We start from the raw sequence: 20,720 nt of genomic DNA, 5'->3' as shown, positions 1-20,720 counted from the left end.
TGTCTCTCTCTCTCTCTCTCTCTGCTTTTACAGTGTGGTGTAGATGTGTTGGACCAAATAGCACGGATGTATTCCGTAAGAGCAGCAACACGCAGGTGGCCAGTAGCAGTTTTTTACAATATGCTGGACTTGGCGGCGGTGAATGCCTACATTTTGTACAAGGCATGTACAGGGTGGACAGGCAAAAGAAGATTGTTTCTTAGTCTTCTAGCTAAGGAACTGCGTTGCCGTTTCATGCAGCACAAGGAAATATTGGCACAAAGGCGGGCTGCTGAAGCTGTTGCAGCTGCTGTGCCAGGGACTGTACAGACAACACAGTGCAAGGTGCTAGAGAGCTGCGACAGGAATCGCAGCAGGTTTACCTGATCACACAAAGAACAGAATTCTCTGGTTGTGGGGGATGGGAGGTGGGAAAATAGAGTACCTCAGATCCAAGGTGATTTAGTTCAAGTAAACAAATGTAAATGTGTGTGTTTTCAGTACAAAAGAAAGAGAACAATGGAGTTGATAGCATGTTAAAAAACTCAGCAGGGGTGCTAGGAGATGTGAGGTCAAGGGAATTTACGCAGATCTGCGCAGCCCTGGTAAACCTAGTGTTAAAAGGAAATAAATAGATCAGCCTTCATATCGCTCTGACCTCCGGTTCATTTTTAAGCAAACCTGAAGCGAAAATAAAAACTTATGATATAATGAACTGTATGTGTAGTACAGTTAAGAAATAGAGCATTAGTGGCAAATAAATTATTCTCATGTTGTTTTCCAGTACAGGAAGAGTTATGAAACTTCAGTTGTTATCTATGCAAAAGAGCTTCTCTGAGCTCTCTAAACCAACTTGAGTCAGCTACAGTGCTGTTTTCTGATGCAACTAAACATCAAAGAAACAGTCAGAGACAGGTTTAGATAAGGTTTTACTGCAGGGAAGTTAAAGGGTCATTAGCTCTGCTCTGTTCTATAGTGAAAATAGAGTGTGGTTTTTAAGCTGCAAATATGACAAAATGATGCAATGTTATAAAAAAAAAAAGCTATATATCTAAAAAGAAAAATATGAGACTCTTTTCTTTGCTACTGATGTTCAATTAATTATCCCTACTACATATACATTTCAGTATATCATACGTTTTTTTTTATTTGTTTGTTTATTTTCGCTTCAGTGTCACTTCAAGCTTTGTTGTAAGAAATAACACATTTCTATTGAATAATTCAGAGCCCTGAATAAATGGGCCCTGCCAGTGTTTGTGATCGAAATTCTTCCGCTGCAAAAGTAATTATCCAACGTCTTCCAACTGGATAATGCAGAGCCCTAATTAAAATGGGCCCTGCCAACACCTATAACCAAAATCCTCCTGCTGTAAAAGTGATTCTCAATTACGGAGATAACATAACACCACATCTGAGCAGTAGTTTAACTGATGTACAGTGAGACAGATGAACTGTAAACAGCACTGAGCTGAGTGCGCCCTGTAGCACCGCGGGTGATTAGTCTCTGGGTTGGATGCCACCCCACTTACTTCAAACACCTGCTTGGATGTTGGAAGCCCATATATATGGCACACACGTCATTACCTGCCAGGTGAATTATCTACTGTAAATGTGTTTAGTGTTCTTGAATAAACAGCTTTGTTATGTTTTAATTCCCTGTGGACTGGAGGCTCGGTTACCGCATACTTGGCAAAGTCCCAGTAACAGGAACAGAGCCTCTTCATTTATAGACGGAACTAGGCTGTGCTCTCATACTTCTGGTCCGGTGCTGGCTGACACCTGACATGACCAGGGAATGATCCCCGCATAGCTGCTTCATCTACTGGTCTATCTGAGTTGTTCTACAGTAACATTGTTCTTTCAATACAGAGGCATACACAGTGACAGTGCAGCAGCTGCATAGTCAGAAAGTATGCTTAGTATGCAGTAGCAATAAAAAGTATGTGAACCCTTTGGAATTATATGGATTTCTGCACCAATTGGTCATAAAATGTGATCTGATCTTCATCTAAGTCACAACAATAGACAATCAGTCTGCTTAAATGAATGCCACGCAAATAATTAAATGTTTCCATGCTTTTATTGAACACGCCATGTAAAAAAGTGTGTAAACTCCTAAAGTGACATCTTTAAGAGCTAATTAGAGGGAGGTGTCAGCCAGCTGGAAGCCAATCAATGAGATGAGATTGGAGGTGTTGGTTACAGCTGCCCAGTTCTAAAAAAAACACACACCAGTTTTGAGTTTGCTTTACTCAAGAAGCATTGCCTGATGTGAATGATGCCTCGCACAAAAAAGCTCCCCTTCCTAGATGTTTGGCACTGCTTCACACACCTGTTCTCAGCATTCCAGCAATGGGATCTCCATCTGCCTATCCAGCATCCATGGCTACAGCGGTGCCTCATGTAACCTTTTTACGTGTTGTTGGGTCACATGAGTAGTAGAGGAGAGGAAGTCCGAGAGGAAGCTGGCCTTCATGTGCGACTGGTGATCCCATTGCTAATCTGCAGAGTGGTTAAGTGATGCGGCGCTGGTGCAGCACATACCCAGCTTCCTGGGGATTAGAGCCGGGATGCTGTGAGCAAGCAGGAAGGAGATGGTATCTTGGCGGAAACAGAGGGAGGTAAGTGTAGTGGCAATGTCTGAAATTCACAGCCCTTTGCGTCTGAACTCTCCAGTTCGGCTTTTCACACACTCATGCGTGTATATGAGTGTGTGTGTGTGGAGGGGGGGGGGGGGGGGGCGGCGTCCTCACAATGTATTGCTGTAGGAGGCAAGAAGTCTAGAACCTAAACAAATAAGAATGTCAGGAGACTTTATTGCTCATTGCTATTCCTTTACTCACATCAGTTAAAACCTGGTGCTAAGCCTTTCCTGCTCTTCACTGAATGGTTGGTGGACCACTTTGACTTTAAGATTTTTACAGGTAGGGTTACATTTACTTTAAAACTATAGTTGTGCTGTACAAGAATCTACTGTAACTAGATGATTTATATTGAAAGGAATAGATGTCTTCATCTGTACATTTGTGCTGTTTCTGTGCTCACAGTGGAGTACAAGTATTCCCCTCCATGTACTCCTGTCTTCACAGAGCAGTGTTTCAGGTCACAGGGACAAGTCTGTCTGACCCTCTGACTAAAGCAGCTGCATCTATGGGTAACCTCCTCAAGCTCTGTGACACATCATTGCATCATTGACTGTTGCTTCATTGTTTCCCTCCATGTAGTTCTAAAATAAAAAATCTGGACATAAGAACTAAGCTACAAGACTGTGTGTTCCCATTTGTATATAGTATTTTTTTTTAATCAAGTCATGAAGTTTGTTGGTAACATTATTTGTGCATGTGAACTGTTGTTTAAAGCCCTGGACTCATAGGCAATTCACTTTTATCCTGAGTTTTCTCCCAGGAGATATTCTTCTATTTAACTACTTTAGGACCACAGTGATTGAAACCGTTTCCGTCACTCCCCGTCTATCAAACCCGACGTTTCTCGCCGCAGCTCACAGGGTCTGCCTGTCTCTTGACTCCTGGCTGTGTCTTTCATTGTAAGCCGCTCCCATTGGCTAACATTGATAAACACAGTCAGGAGCCAAAGAAAAAAACTACTGATCGGCTCACATAACTCTGCCGCCATAGAGACTGCAGAGTCTATGTTAGGAGAATCCCGGTGTGCAGCGTGTCTGCGCGGAGATTCGTCGGGATTCCGTCAGTATTGTACCAGCAGTCTCTGGTCCTTAAGGGGGTAGAGACTGCTGGTACTTAAAGAGAACCCGAGGTGGTTTCTAAGAATGTTATCAGCACACAGAGGCTGGGTCTCCCTAAACTGCCCAGTCTCTGTTGCTATCTCAATCCCTACTAAGCTCCCCCTGTGCTCTGCTATGCCCTCATAAATCACAGCCGCACTGTCAACACGCAGCTGGCTGTGTTTACCTAACTAGTGTCACTCTCGCCGCTCCCCCGCCTCCTGCATAGCTCTGGTCCCCGCCCGCGTCCCTTCCCTCCCTGCTGATTGGAGCAGGGACCGGAGCTATGCAGGAGGCGGGGGGAGCTACGAGAGTGACAGTACATAGGTAAACACAGCCCGCTGCGTGTTCACAGTGCGGCTGTGATTTATGAGGGCTTATCATTGTAAGCTGTGTTATAAGACTTTATAACGCAGCTCCGCAGTGTCCCACTGTGAACCTAGCCTCAGACATTTTTATTTCTTCTCAGAGGGTTGGGGATATCCTCCTCCCACTACAGCAGCTGAATCTAATTGGCGCAACACTGTCCATATTAGTTCTAAGTAGGACCTGGGCGGTGCACATGTTTCTCTTATCATGTCACTTCAGGTATACATTAAAATGATCAGACAAGCATATAACCTAATCTAAGTCCTTCCCCTCAGCCACTGACTAAGCAATGCCTTTTCCAGAATTTCACAAAGGAACCACATGTAGATACACAGCTCACACATATCTTTAAATATTGCTTCGTTCCAATCCCTTTAGATTATACGCACTGCTTGAGTCACTCTCTGCTCGAAATCTGTATGTTCTCCCTCATCTATGCGTGGGGTTTCTCCAGGTTCCCACAGCTGAAAAACACACAGGTGGGTAACTGGCTATTCCACAAATTGGGTTTAATACATACACCATATTGTGAGCCTTTCTGAGGAACGGTGATAATGAATTGGTGTAAACTGCTGAGGGAAATGTCACCACCATAGAAATGTGTAGTAATAACAGTAATCCTAACTACCTGAAAGAAATGAATGATAAAGCTGAAGAGCCAAGACTTTTAAAAGGATTCTGTTGCCAAATAGAAACACATTAGCAGTCAGTTATTTTTTAAAAATGCCCTTTAAAAGAGTCCAAAAGAGTCCAATTGGTGCAGGCACATACAGTGGTGTGAAAAACTATTTGCCCCCCATCCTAATTTCTTATTATTTTGCATGTTTGCCACACTTAAATGTTTCTGCTCATCAAAAACCGTTAACTGTTAGTCAAAGATAACATAATTGAACACAAAATGCAGTTTTAAATGATGGCTTTTATTATTTAGTGAGAAAAAAACTCAAAACCTACATGGCCCTGTGTGAAAAAGAAATTGCCCCTGAACCTAATAACTGGTTGGGCCAACCTTAGCAGCAATAACTGCAATCAAGCGTTTGCGATAACTTGCAACGAGTCTTTTACAGCGCTCTGGAGGAATTCTGGCCTACTCATCTTTGCAGAATTGTTGTAATTCAGCTTAATTTGACGGTTTTCTAGCATGAACCACCTTTTTAAGGTCATGCCACAACATCTCAATAGCATTCAGGTCAGGACTTTGACTAGGCCACTCCAAAGTCTTCATTTTGTTTTTCTTCAGCCATTCAGAGGTGGATTTGCTGGTGTGTTTTGGGTCATTGTCCTGCTGCAGCACCCAAGATCGCTTCAGCTTGAGTTGACAAACAGATGGCCGGACATTCTCCTTCAGGATTTTTTGGTAGACAGTAGAATTCAGGGTTCCATCTATCACAGCAAGCCTTCCAGGTCCTGAAGCAGCAAAACAAGTCCAGACCATCACACTACCGCCACCATATTTTACTGTTGGTATGATGTTATTTTGCTGCAAATGCTGTGTTACTTCTACGCCAGATGTAACGGCACACACACCTTCCAAAAAGATCAACTTTTGTCTCGTCGGTCCACAAGGTATTTTCTCAAAAGTCTTGGCAATCATTGAGATGTTTTTTAGCAAAATTAAGACGAGCCTTAATGTTCTTTTTGCTTAAGAGTGGTTTGCGCCTTGGATATCTGCCATGCAGGCAGATCTTTCTTATGGTGGAGTCATGAACACTGACCTTAATTGAGGCAAATGAGGCCTGCAGTTCTTTAGATGTTGTCCTGGGGTCTTTTGTGGCCTCTCGGATGAGTTTTCTCTGCGCTCTTGGAGTAATTTTGGTCGGCCGGCCACTCCTGGGAAGGTTCATCACTGTTCCATGTCTTTGCCATTTGTGGATAATGGCTCTCACTGTGGTTCGCTGGAGTCCCAAAGCTTTAGAAATGGCTTTATAACCTTACCAGACTGATAGATCTCAATTACAGTACTTTTGTTCTCATTTGTTCCTGAATTTCTTTGGATCTTGGCATGATGTCTAGCGTTTGAGGTGCTTTTGGTCTACTTCTCTGTGTCAGATAGCTCCTATTTAAGTGATTTCTTGATTGAAACAGGTGTGGCAGTAATCAGGCCTGGGGGTAACTACAGAAATTGATCTCAGGTGTGATAAACCACAGTTAAGTAAATTTTTTAACAAGGGGGGCAATCTCTTTTTAACACAGTGCCATGTAGATTTTGAGGCTTTTTTTCTCACTAAATAATAAAAAAACATAATTTAAAACTGCATTTTGTGTTCAATGATGTTATCTTTGAGTAATAGTTAACGGTTTTTGATGAGCAGAAACATTTAAGTGTGACAATCATGCAAAAGAATAAGAAATCAGGAAGGGGGCAAATAGTTTTTCACACCACTGTAGCTACAGAGCTTGGGAGCCAGACGGGCCCAATAGAATAGTGGCACCAGCCAGGCCTGGATTTATATCATGACATCTTATATAGACACAGATGTCATGGCACCGTAGATTTCACCCTCCTTGAACCTACAAACTCCCGCCAAATCACACTGCAAGTATGCTTGCAGGCCCAGCTGTCTCTTCTCCCTTACCCATCATAGGTAGCTACAAGTGTCCCTTAGTATTAGGTAGCAAGAGTTACTCTCAATATTAAGTAGCTAGAGGTGCCCCCAAGAATTAGATAGCCAGAGGTACCCTCAGTATTAAGTTGCCTCTGACTGAAGTGAGATCTCTTCAGTGGAATGCCAAGAGCAGGGTGATTAGCCGCTCATTTTCACTCTCATGAGGACTCTGCAAAGGGAAGGAGGGAGAGGGAGGCGCTCTGGGAAAGGAGTGTGCTGCCTTTCCATCATCAGGCACCTGTAGGCATGTGCCTACAGTGCCTTATGGTAAATCCGGCCCTGGCACCAGCGCTGGTGTGTCTGCTATTGGTAGCCACAGTTTGTATAAGCCGTCTTCTTTATTGGGCACTTCTGGATCCCCAAATATCCCTTTATAGTCACAACTTTCATGGGTGCCTATGGGGTGCTCAAACTTCTGCGGCGCTTGATATTTTTGGCATGGGTATGCGGTTGGTTAGGCATCGGTGGAAGGGGGGGGGGGGCAGTTGGCATTGGTTAGGGATCATCAGTAGAGGGAGTGCTCATGTGAAATGAGGCACCTTTTTTTGCATGTATGCCAGGGAACATCTGTCAGGCCTGGAGATTTCCATTCTAAAAGCACACCTAAAGTTAGAGGGTTACGGAGGTTGCCATATTTATTTACTGTATATTCTGGCGTATAAGACTACTTTTTCACCCTTAAAAAAATCTTCTGAAAAGTCAGGGATCGTCTTATACGCCGGGTGTCATTGATGCCAGGTAATACACCCTATCCTGTTACCGCCTCTCAGATCTCGCTGCTGAGGATTGTAGTGAAGCGATGCAGGCACACATGAGCGAGATTTGAGAGGCAGAGAAGGAGGTGAATAAGATACAAGGGCGGGCCAGACGGGTGAATGTTTTATGGGCACAGCATGATCTATTCTTCCATACCGCTCTAATAAACAGGGAGACAAGGAGAGCCGACCAATCCACATAGGGAGAGGGAGAGTTGACCAATCCCACCAGTCAATCGCCTATATACTGTTATATACTGGGTACCACATACACTACAGCACCATTTTCTGTTCATACATAGCACAAGTATATGATGTTTTTTTACATTTTTATTTGGTGTGCGTTGGAAGAGGGGTAGTCTTATACGGCGAGTGTATCCCAAACTCTATATTTTAACTGGAAAAGTTGGGGGGTTGTCTTATAGGCCCAGTCGTCTTATACGCCGGCATATACGGTATTTTTTTACATGATGCACATTGGCTGTTCTGCTGACTCCTTTTTTATTTGAACAAGTGGTGAATATCTACTGATATGTGGTCACATTTTTTTTTTATCTTTCTTCAAGCCAGCACTGTTATGATCGGCGCTGGACACCTTGTTTGTGTATCGGGGTTAAAGTATTCCAAATCCAAACAACAGTCCATGTTGCTATAGCATTCCAGAATGAAAAACATAACCTTTTAGAACAATATTCATTCTATTGTCTGACTCCAAACCTAAAATTCTGGCCTAGAAAATTGCATTTACACTTGTTGACCCTAATAATGATGTATACCCAGCTCTGGGAATTCAAGTATCATTACCACGAGAGCTGCCAGGGGACACATACATCTGTGCTACTTATTGCCAGCTAGTAACAAACTGGAATCCTCTGCACTTGCAATGCACACATCTGGTCATCATCGTCTATTGAGCTTATTGAGAAAAGAAAATTGTAGGTTATTGTCTTTGCAACCTGGGGCTGTTACTGAAGATCTGTGAAATAAAACACGTTTGTCTGGAAGTCACCTGGTAGCAACACAGAATGCTGGTTTCAGCTGGGATGTCGAAGAGATTGTGGGGAGTGCTTGAGCTTTAACAAATACCTATTTGGTTTTAAAGGTCATAGAACTATATATAATATCTATAAAGGCCAGCATTCTCATATACCTAGCTAAAAAATAGAATCCAGTGGATAAAAGAATGCTTGGAGCAAATTGTATAACGTAGGTTGTCACTGGTATTGCTGTACACCTGCTCATCAAGTGAGTAATTCATATTTAAAGGACCTCTGTCATGAAAATCTTACAATTTGAAATACATGTAAACATATACAAACAAAAAGTACATTTCTTCCAGAGTAAAATGAGCCATAAATTACTCTTCTCCTATGTTGCTGTCACTTACAGTAAGTAGCAGAAATCTGACATTACCAACAGATTTTAGACTAGCCCATCTACAAATGGGGGGGGGGGGGGTTCAGGGTTTTCTCTTTTTTTAAAAGCACTTAGTGAATGGCAGTTTTTTTTCAGGGAATGTCTTTATAAAGAATAAAGACCATGCTGAGAATCCCCTATGGAGTGATGGACTAGCCCAAAATCTGTCAGTAATGTCAAATTTCTAATACTTACTGTAAGTGACAGCAACATAGGAGAAAGGTAATTTATGGCTCATTTTACTCTGGAAGAAATGAACTACTCATTTGTATGTGTTTTAAATGTTAAGATTTTCGCGACAGTTCCTCTTTACATACAACAAAGAGTTTCAAAATCGAAACGTATACAGTTGTTAAAGAGGAACTGTAGCCAAGGATTGAACTTAATCCTAATCAGTAGCTGATACCCCTTTTCCCATGAGAAATTTTTGCCTTTTCTCAAACAGAACAGGGGAGTTTCACGGCTGATATTTTGGTGAAACCCCTCCCACAGTGTGATGTCAGTTTCCAGCTGCCAAAAAAGCAGCATCGCCTTCCACAGACATCACCTGCCAGCAGTAAAGATGTCGCCATGTGATAAATTTCAGATTGTAAATCTGGGAGAGGGAAGATTTTACAGTGGGCAAACACTGACTAAATCATTTATTAATGACATCACACTATGGGAGCCTTGTTGAATTGTGGGAAATAATGGCTGTTTCCAACTGCATCTGTATCTCCCTCCGTGCATATGTATGTCTATAAAAAAAACTGAAAAAACGTATTGCATTGTTAGGTGTGTTTATGGATAATGGCAGTTGGTAATGTCTGTTTCTTTTCATGTCTGCCAGTAATAAAGATGATGCCATGCAGGCTCATTGTGGATCAAACAATATAAACAAATTACATGGCAAATATCATTCATTTTTTGATCTCTCTTCCATTTTTTAACTTCTCACTATATAATGTATTGATTTATTTTTTTTCCCCACTTTTTCTTTAATTATAAATATGAACTAGCTGCATAGTCTGGCCCTTAAAGTGGTCTGAAACTTTGACATAACATTCAATAAAATGTGTTTTCCTACTTTTTATTACTCATACAGTTATCATATTTGCTTTTGTGCACACCTAATATTGTCTGTTTACAAATTACAAGTTTACAAAGTGTAGTTTTTCTTGTCCTGAAAGCTGGCATTGCATTTTATTCTTTTTCTATTATAACTGCTTTTTATTATATATTAAAACCTTCTAATGAGCTATTCTGAACACTGTGTGTGCCTCAAGCAGAGACAGTTTCTCAGAGAGTGTTTGTTTACATTCCAGTGTTGATACATTTGTGTTTAACAAGTAAAAAAATATACTGTTATCTACAGTTTGGTTGCGGATTTGAAGCTGAATAGCAGGAGAAAATGCTTTGTGTAACCATTTCAGTGATGTTCTACTAGAATTTTTTTCTGGGATAGTGAGATACACAATTGACATGAGTGTCGTATGTATGATTAGTGTTCACTCTCATATGTCTTTGCTTCTGGTTACTGGAGTTCAGTACGTGGGTATATTCTGAGTTCAATTCCAGATGTCCTGGATGCTATTTGGGTTCATTGAAGAATGTTGATGCATTCCTGAATCCTGCTACAGCCAGTTTGAGCGGGTAGTCGTGGGATAATGGTGCATGGGAAACGCAGGCGTACTAAGTAAGCCATTGTTTTCCCATTCAGTGAGCACGAGGTGTCTACACTCGGCTGTGTTGTATTGCGCAAAAGTGAATATCATAGATTTGTACTGTGATCACGTGCCTACGACAGCGACCAAATATGCGCTTGCATGTGTTATGGTTTAGGGAGTATAATTGGGTTGGGAAAACGCCTGGACTCCGGGACTTTGCTGAGACTAACAGATGTGATGGATTGTATCGCCAGGTGTTTTCCCCTTAAGAGGATTGACAGAGTCCCCTCATCGTTGGGTGATATTGCTACAACACTTGGTAAAGAAATGTTGATGCATGCTTACTAATAATTACTAACCCTTAAACTATGATTCTGCAAGCCTAGATAATTATTATAACAGGATTGTAGCTCAATAAATATTATTATTGAACCTTTCCTCATGTTTTGCTGCAATTTATTGTACCCACTACGGTGGTGAGCCTTTCCCGTGAAGCAAAACAGATAGTAGCTTTCAAGCTGTGTGGAATATTTTAGATCAAAGTAGAAATGCTGGCTTTCAGACCACTTTAAGTGCACATGCTTAAAGGAATACTATTGAACTTTAACACATTTCTGTCAGTAGCATACATCAAAATTGCATTAACAGCTAGTGCAAACACAGCATATCTTTTTGCTGTGCAATGTTTCTTTTTCTTTTAATTTGCCTTTTAAACGGACCCCCTGACAAGCTGACGGCGTCGGCTAATGGGGCAGCTCATTATGACAGAGGGGATTCCTTTTTACAGTGCGGTAGTGTATTATACTATTGTCACGTTTCCCCATGCTATTTATTACTATTACTATGTTTCCCCGACACTATTTAGCATGCCAGGCATCTGTCATGTAGCCTGCTATGAGGAGCGAGAGACAAACGCTCTCGCTCCTATTCTGCCCAGCCAATCCCCGCAGAAGGAGACTTCCGTGTGTCGGGCTCGGGCTGCCGCCGCATTAGTTGTTTTGTCATCGCTACGCAACGGCAACCATATGAGCTGGAGGAGGGCGCATCATTGCTCCTTCCCTTCGGCTCCTGCTTCCGATGCGCAGCGATGACAAAACAACTAATGCGGCGGCAGCCCGAGCCCGACACACGGAAGTCTCCTTCTGCGGGGATTGGCTGGGCAGAATAGGAGCGAGAGCGTTTGTCTCTCGCTCCTCATAGCAGGCTACATGACAGATGCCTGGCATGCTAAATAGTGTCGGGGAAACATAGTAATAGTAATAAATAGCATGGGGAAACGTGACAATAGTATAATACACTACTGCACTGTAAAAAGGAATCCCCTCTGTCATAATGAGCTGCCCCATTAGCTGACGCCGTCAGCTTGTCAGGGGGTCCGTTTAAGAGGCAAATTAAAAGAAAAAGAAACATTGCACAGCAAAAAGATATGCTGTGTTTGCACTAGCTGTTAATGCAATTTTGATGTATGCTACTGACAGAAATGTGTTAAAGTTCGATTGTATTCCTTTAAAGCCACCTGAAGTGAGAGGGACATGGAGGCTGCCATATTTATTTCCTTTTAAACAATACCGGCTGCCTGGCAGCCCTGCTGATCCTCTGTCTCTAATACATTTAGCCATAGACCCTGAACAAGCATGCAGATCAGATGTTTCTGACAAAAATCTGACAAGATTAGCTGCATGTTTGTTTCCGGCGAGAATTCAGACACAACCGATGCTTGAATGATCCGTATATGAATATGGGGCCATGAGAGACTGGAGAATGACAGGAGGATGAAAAAGGGTAACCGGAAGCTTTTCTGCCATCTTGCTTAGGCATTTATTGCCCGGGTTGTGCAGTGCCAGTTCAAGGTGCGCCATCTACATGGCCCATAATAATTTGATAATATAAGTGTGCTAAATGCATTGTATTCAAAATTACACTAAATACTGTGGTACATTTTCAGTAGACCATTCCATTGCCAGAAGGTGAAAAGACATATGTTTCCAATTATTCGGTGGCTTTGGCAACACATTTTAATAATCAATTGTTTAATTCTATAACACCTCATCTTATTGGTGAAAATAAACTTTTACCTTCTTGACTGCAGAGATTTTACTTCACCCAACTCTTAAGCCATTTTTATTCATCAAGCAGTGGTCTCTAATGGAACATGTTTCAAACATTAGCCAGACAACATAACACTTGGGCTTGTTAAGTTTCACAGTGGTGCATAAAGGTGTTATACTTTTCAAATTCAGGAACTCATCATGAGAGCATGTGGGTAAAATATCAAGTCTTTTAATGATTCTGTAACCTCACCATTAAACAGCTTACTAATCTCGGGCTTCCTGGAAGCCGTAAGACTTTTCTTCTGCAGATGTTTGCTTTAACCTGAACGTGTGACCCTTTCTTCTAGATCTTACGGCTCTGGGTATTGTTTAAGAAATGCCATCTCTTAAGGGGAATATATACCTATTTATTAGCGCCATTTATGTGCTCTGTCGAGGCCTGTAAAACATGCATACCGTTTATTGTGTGCATTCTCCTAGCCTTGTGGGAGATGCTATAGTCTTGAATGCTTCAAAGGCAATTACAGGTAATTAAGAATGCCTGTAGACATTAGATCACCAGGAATTGAAGGGGATGTATTCTGGTTTTGGTGATTATGCTATTTTTCAGGACTTATAAAAACACCAGCATGGGTTAATAACTCTTTAAAAAGGGTCTTCTAGCATGCTTCATGTTTATTAGAACTGTATGTTTCATCCTGCTCATCTTGGACAGTTGGACAGCCAGCTGGTTTAGGCAACTTTAGTTGACCATATATTGCTACACAGGGTGTAAAACTCCTCCCACTTTGCATCACATCTAGAATCAGATGTTTTCATTTATCCATTAAACGAAGGAAGGCTTCTCTACAGAGAAAGTGATTTTTCTTATAGTTTTTCCTAAAATGTCAAGTTTTGATGGCATTACCTCCCCCCCCCCCATATATATATGAGAGACAACATATCATCCGCAATAAACTCTTTTGGAAAGGTTGGTAAAAGAAAATAGTAGCTAAAGTAACATATAAAACGTTTTTAATGGTCAATTGGCTATTATAATGTATCTGGTTTAAACCGCGGGGCCAATTATATGGGAGCATACAAGCATCCAATTTTGATTAGCCAATAAGTGTCCAATTTTACCACCTCCGTGAAATCGGAGGGTCCATGGATTTTGAATATAGGTAGGCCCTTGTCAACAAATGAGACAGGGACTGTACATTCATTCTTAACCTGAATCTGTTTATCTCTGTCCCCTGTACCCCCAATGTCCCCCTATGTGACATCCCAGTTCCCTTGTGCCTTCAGTGCCCCCTTCTATGCCACCTCTGCCCCCCCCCCCCCCACTGTGTCACCTCTTTCCTCTTGTTCCTCACCACTGTGTCCAATGTATCCCCCCTGTATCCCCACTGTATCCCTCTGTACCACCGCTGATCCCCTGTCCCCCTTTGTACATCTTATGGGTACACGCTACATTTTTGGCTGACACTTCCTCGAAATACTGCCATGGCCAAGTTCAGTCCAACTTGTGTACAAAGCTTTGTTTGGTTTGCTAATCTTAATCCTAAGGTCTAATTCATGCGAGTGCTACTTTGTCAGTCCAGCTGCCAAAATAGTATTTAAATGAGTCGGGAAACATGTTGACATCTTTGGATAGATCCTTTCCAGCGAGTAGGTAGTAATAGTACTGAGAAAAGATCCTTACGGGGAGAAATCTGTCAGATCTGTTAGCTTTGCTACTTACTGTAAGTGCCAGCACCATAGGAAATAAGTAATTTTTTGTGCATTTTAATGATAAATGTACATTTTATAGGTACCGTATTTATTATTTACATTTTATAAGTACCGTATTATTAATATATATATTTTATTGCTAAATCTAAAGGCCTCTACTCTATTCTTATCCTCCTAGACCTCTCTTCCGCTTTTGACACTGCGGACCGCCCCCTACTTCTCCAAATCCTCTCATCCATGGGCATCCAGGGTCTTGCTCTCTCCTGGCTTTCCTCCTACCTCTGAGATAGGACCTTCAGAGTTGCCTACTCCGGCACCACCTCCTCTCCACGTCCCCTCACTGTTGGAGTTCCCCAAGGTTCAGTCCTTGGACATCTCCTTTTCTCTATCTACACATATGGTCTCGGGAAGCTCATCAGCTCCTTTAGTTCCCAATAACGCCTATACGCTGATGACACCCAGATCTACATTTCAGCACCTGACTTGGACACCTTAACAGCTCGTGTACCAGACTGTCTCAATGCCATCGCCTCCTTCATGTCCTCCCATTTTCTAAAACTCAATATGGACAAGATTGAAATAGTAGTCTTCCCACCTCACATCTCAATGCCCCTGCCAGACATCTCTATTTCTGTTGATGGCACTTCCATAATGCCTGTCCCCCAGGCTCGCTGTCTAGGTGTAATTTTGGACTCCAGTCTCTCATTCAAACCACACATTGACAAACTCTCCTCCTCTTGTTGCCTCCACCTAAAAAACATCTCCCGCATCCGCCCTTTTCTAACACAGGACACTACCAAACTTCTGGTGCATGCCCGAATTATTTTCCGACTAGACTATTGCAACTCTCTGCTGTTCAGAACGGGATTTCCGGACAGGCTTGATTGCCGGAGGCGATCGTAGAGGGTGGGGGGATGCCGCTGCACAGCGGCTGTCATATAGCTAACGCTAGGCTAGCTACATGATTTAAAAAAATAAAAAAATTGTGCTGCGCTGTCCTCTGGCGGTTTTAATTGATCGCCAGGAGGGTTAAAATCCTTACTTTTGCCTACAAAGCTTTCCACAACATAGCTCCTTCCTATCTTAATCAACTTATTTTCAGATACCATCCTACACGCAATCTCCGCTCTGCTAACAATATCCTTCTGTCTTCTTCCCTGATGATCACGTCTTCCCACTCCCGCTTACAAGACTTATCTTGATCCTTTTTCCTCCTCTGGAACACTCTCCCTCAACACATCCATCACTCACCCACACTTACTGTTTTTAGGCGCAATCTGAAAACTCACCTCTTCAGGCAAGCATACTGTCCTACCTAGGACACTCATCAAAAAGAAAAAAAGACTGTTGAATCAGGCACTGCAGTTAATTCTGTTTTAATAGTGTGTTCAGTGTGAATGAAATCACCACTTGTATAAAAATGTCTTGCATTCAAAGAGGTAGGTACAAAAAATAATGTGCAAACATCGTGTGCATTCAAACAACTGCATGAAAAGGATGTCCTACCATATCAGAGGGTGGCAGTGGTGGGTGCAGGGCAGAAACGATAGCCTAACGGCCGTTTCGCTCGGTGGTGCTTCTTCCGAGGCTGATCCGCCATGGCTGTGTAATACCTCCCACCTCTGTGTAAAATAAGTTGTTAATTTGTTCACTGCTTTAGCTGTTCTACCCTTTTGTCTTGTATCAACTGTTTGTATTGTACTCTTTGTTTTGTTATACTCTGTATGCTATTGTACAGAGCTGCGGAAGATGCTGGCGCTATATAACTCAATAATAATAATAATAATAATAACAATTTCAAACATTACATTACTTGCAATAGTCGTCCTTTAAAACTCAGTATCAGCACAGCCCGTTAGAGCTTAAACTAATGAAATAACTATATTTTGATTGTTTACACAATTTGGCCTTATAAAAGTGGCGATACGATTTTAAAAGGCAGAGTCCAAAAAAGTGGCCATCTGTCATCAGTTCACACTATAAAATGCAATTATAAATAATGAGGGTGAGCTGGGGCTTTAAGAAACAAAATGTTCCTTGATTATAATAAATTGCTGTTGAAAAACAAACCAAAAACAAACAAACAAACTGAAAACTACATACTGCTAAAATGTCTTTCTGAACAATTTTTGTAATGTTTTTCTGTCTGACTATCAAATGTAACTTGAGACAATGCTAGAGCGCAGGACTTATGTTTGACAACTTGCAAAACATTTTTAATGAATCACACTTAGCGCTTTGTCCACACTTTTGTTCTTTTTAGTATTCTTGTGTGGACATGGATGTTTCATATATTATTTATTGTGCTCACTTTAACCTCTTGCCGACCGCGTCACGCCGTTGGGCTATTGCCGCTCGGGAGACTGTTAGACGGCGTGATCGCCGTCTATTTACATGGTGCAGCGCTGCGATCAGCAGCAGCGCTGCACTGGGGACAGCCGTGTGACACGGCTGTCCCCCTGGGGGACAAGACAGCGATCGGCTCTCATAGGCAGAAGCCGATGACAGCCGATCGCCATAATTGGCTGGCTGTAGCCAGGGAGGGAGGGAAGGAAGGGATTTAAAGAAACGTGTTTTTTTTTAAATGACAACAATAACATTTATAAAAAAATAAAATAAACACGGGGGAGCGATCAGACTCCACCAACAGAGAGCTCTGTTGGTGGGGAGAAAAGGGGGGGGGGGAGGGGAATCACTTGTGTGCTGTGTTGTGCGGCCCTGCAGCTCGGCCTTAAAGCTGCAGTGGCCAATTTTACTGAAAATGGCTTGGTCACTAGGGGGGTTTAGCACTGCAGTCCTCAAGAGGTTATAGTGTTGCACAACTTAAATCTTTTCTGCAGTCATGGTAATTACGCAAAAGACAGAACTACGAGTCACGACTGTAATTCTGTTTGAGAGCATGTAGGGTCATATACAGATAAGCAGTAATATGCCATTATACAAATTACAAGGCAATGGACAGTTGGCAAACTGCTCATATCAGGGCTTCTGTTTGCTCAATGCGAGCCTCGGTGCCTAGTGAATTCTTCATAAAATTAAAATGCTAATAGGATGTCCGCTTTCCCTATACTCTAAGGGGGCCTGTTTATAAAACAAAAATCTAATAACGATGAGGACCTTTTGTTGAACTTTTCACCATCAAAACCACTATAGATGCTAATCATTCTGACTTGCATGACGATGTAATGCAAATTATTCAGAGCTTGGAATTTGTCCAATTAAATGCACTTCCTGCTGATTTGGATTGGCCCAATTCCAAGCTATATAATCCACATATTATTGATGGTCTCTAATAGCTGCATCCTCTGATTTATAAGTAGGTGATCGATAAGATTAGACAAGATGCCCAACTGCACTGCTGCTCCTCTATTGTGGCCCATTTATTTAACCATAAAACAGGAAGAGTATTGATTTTACAGTCTAAAGTATAAAACCTGGTATACACACATCACATTTTTTTTGACCAATTTTACCACTTCGATGTAGTGTAGTAAGCATGGCCGGATTTGCCAGAAGGCACTATAGGCATAGTATAGTATAGTATAGTATTCAAAATCTGTTTGCCCTCCTACTACATGGAAGAGGTAACACTGACCAGTCATTGATCTGCCACCGCTCACAACCCACCGCCATTGATATCAACCCTCTGCTATTATCGCTCAATTTAATCAATTTTGGCCACAAATCGATGTAATAATCGATCAGGTCAACATGTTGAGGCATCGATTTCTCACAGATTTCCTTGAATGATGGAATCAGCTGGATATCAACAGAAAAAAAGATAAGTGTATGGCCACATTACGAGTTTGTGGAGGGGGAGTTCTGGAGCTCAGGTGGAAGTGTTGCTTTGAGCCTGTGATGAAACAAGGGATCTGACTGGGTGCTCCACAGAATTCCTCCATTTCTGCTCTTTGCATGTATACCTGAATAGAAATACATCAATATAGCTGAATAGAAATGACTTTTGCTTGAAGGTATTCACAGCTGTGGTGTGATTAATATGGCTAACACATGTCTCGTTGTTTGTCTTTCAGGCCTTTCCCTGCATTTCTACAGGAATTTATGGTAAGAAATATCTTCCCTGTGTGTATTGCATATAGCTGAATAATCTGGGAATTATAAAGTTAATGTGTACTTAAAGTGAACCAGAGACGAAGCACCCTCATGTATTTTACTAAATATATATATATATATAATATGTGTGTGTGTATGTATATATATATATATATATATATATATATATATATATATATATATATATATATATATATATATATATATATATATATATATATATATAGGAACATTAGAGAAAACACCTACCCTGCTTTCTGTTTCATTCTTTACTGCTCAGCCTGCTTGTTATCAGCCCTGATTAAAATCCCAGACTGAGCATTCAGTCTGTCAGGAATCATTATAGCTGAGTCTGTCTTCTCAGATGTCTTTTCAAGCCCAAGCCTGCCCCCTTCTGGCTCTGCTTTCCTGTTCTGTATATTTGCAGCATCACAGAGAGCTGTGATGAGGTGGGAGGAGCTGCTAATGTAAGGGTATATTGAAAAACATTTTTTTAAATCTATATTTGTTAGTCATAAGAGAAAGATTTCATTTTGCACACAGCCCACCAAATAATATGCTTTTATAATGAACTGTGTTTTGCATGGAGTTTAAGAAAAAAACCCACAAACAACGGCACACCAGAGCTGCGAAAATACCAGGTACAGTATTTCTTTTGTAAAATCTATCGGGGGATATGTTTATTTTGTGCCAAAGCGTTCATCTCTAGTTTCCTTCAAACCATTCTTCCCATAACCTGCATTTCGATGGAACAGACATGCTGACCACGGCATGTTCCAAGTACGTCGTTCCTTCCAATGGCAGATTTCTGCGACTTGGTTTTTCTGCCTGTGTAAGAGCTGCCATCTTGGTCAGCATTTTGCTCCTTATTATTTTTATTATTATTATCAAGTTGGAAAATTTTGTAAGTTGTCCCTGCGAAGTTAACAGATATTAGAACCACCTTTCTACTAACAAACTATTCAAGTCATGAAAAATGTTAGAGAACCTGAACTGAAAATTAAAAGTCAAAATAACCATACACAGGTCATACTTACCTCCCATGTAGTCTACTTATCAATCTCTTTTTCCTCTTCTGCTTCCCGTTTGTCCACTGTGATCAATGGAGTTCTCTGACCTCCATTTTGAAAATGGCCATTACCCCATAACAGCTTCCTGGTCAGCACACTGTTAAACTGTAATATCTCCCACTTGAGCCATAGGGAAACATGAGATTTCCATCTCACTATTGAGACTATGAACTATGGATAGGTGAAACACAATCTAATCAACAGCAAAATGGGCACTATATCAGTTAAATGAAAAGCCTTTGAGGAAATTTGCATAGAGGCGGAGACTACCCACAAGGAGTTTATATCACGCTGGACTGATGGACACTCTCAAAACCAAAATCCTTCTGAAGAGGACTGATGTTAATCGGTCGAAACGCGTTAAGGTTAATTTGATTTACTATTACGATCAGTTAAGGGCAAGGATCTGGCTGACCTACAGCGCGCAGCAGCCGTTCTGAAGAACAAAGATCCAATACCCTGCAGTGGTGACATCACCCAACTAGCACACACCGGTACCAGCTGGGCGGAAGCAGTACAGCGAGGGGACTCTGTGGACAACCAGAACACCGCCGACAGTGGAAGGCAGCGCGGAGATCGTAGAGGATAAGCACTCGCACCAGAGCGGTTTTCAGAAAAGAATCCGTGGTGAGCGCAGCTGGCTATGAGAGACTGACATATAAGAATTAAACATGCAAGAAATCGTTGTACTGGATACTAAGTGATTACTAACAGAGCTCCTATATAAGGGACCTGAACCCTGTCACTCTGAGACATAAGTAGGATCTGTTTGTAATTTTACTCAATGAAAATTGGATCCCCTTCGGGCACAGATATGAGCGCTTTTGCATAATAAATGTGGATTGTGTTACCTATAAACACAAAAACTATCTTTTCACAAGTTTAAGCACAAATTGGATCCCTTCTGTGCAGTGATAAAAGTGATTCCTAACGAACTTATTATAGTTGGCAATTAGAACGCTGCTGATTTAAAGGGCCCTATAGCAATATTGAGTGGTTGTGGTGTGTATGAGTGTGGATTGTGGATTGTTGGAATTTTATACATTATATTTTAATAACATTTATTCTATAGAATACAGAATTAGCGCAAGTTGTGATTACGTTAATTTTTGATTTAGAGCCCAAATAACCTATTAGTATGGTTTTGGGATTCAGGAGGAAACTGGAGTACCCGCAGAAAACCCATATAAATACGAGAAGAACTTACAGAACCCCAGTTTTAATGCATATAGTGGCAAGGATTTGAACTAGGGACTCTTAGGGCTGGCCTAGACTTTTACACACACAACAATTTACACC

At 41.5% G+C, this 20,720-nt stretch overlaps 1 protein-coding gene across 5 annotated transcripts in view; it reads left to right on the top strand.

Annotated features, from left to right (window-relative positions):
• Positions 1–20,720, top strand: part of MACROD2 (mono-ADP ribosylhydrolase 2) — a 3,010,403-nt gene that overhangs the window by 2,178,233 nt on the left and 811,450 nt on the right. For all 5 annotated transcript variants that reach the window (XM_068232461.1, XM_068232460.1, XM_068232457.1 and 2 more), the window contains exon 7: positions 18,312–18,342. In XM_068232461.1, coding sequence (XP_068088562.1) covers positions 18,312–18,342 — 31 coding nt within the window. The remainder of the gene's footprint in view (positions 1–18,311; positions 18,343–20,720) is intronic.

This window comes from Hyperolius riggenbachi, chromosome 4 (genome assembly GCF_040937935.1).
Source record: "Hyperolius riggenbachi isolate aHypRig1 chromosome 4, aHypRig1.pri, whole genome shotgun sequence".
Lineage (NCBI taxonomy): Eukaryota > Metazoa > Chordata > Amphibia > Anura > Hyperoliidae > Hyperolius > Hyperolius riggenbachi.
The sequence above is the reverse complement of the archived record's forward strand: the minus strand, read 5'-3'. Positions and strand labels throughout refer to the sequence as shown.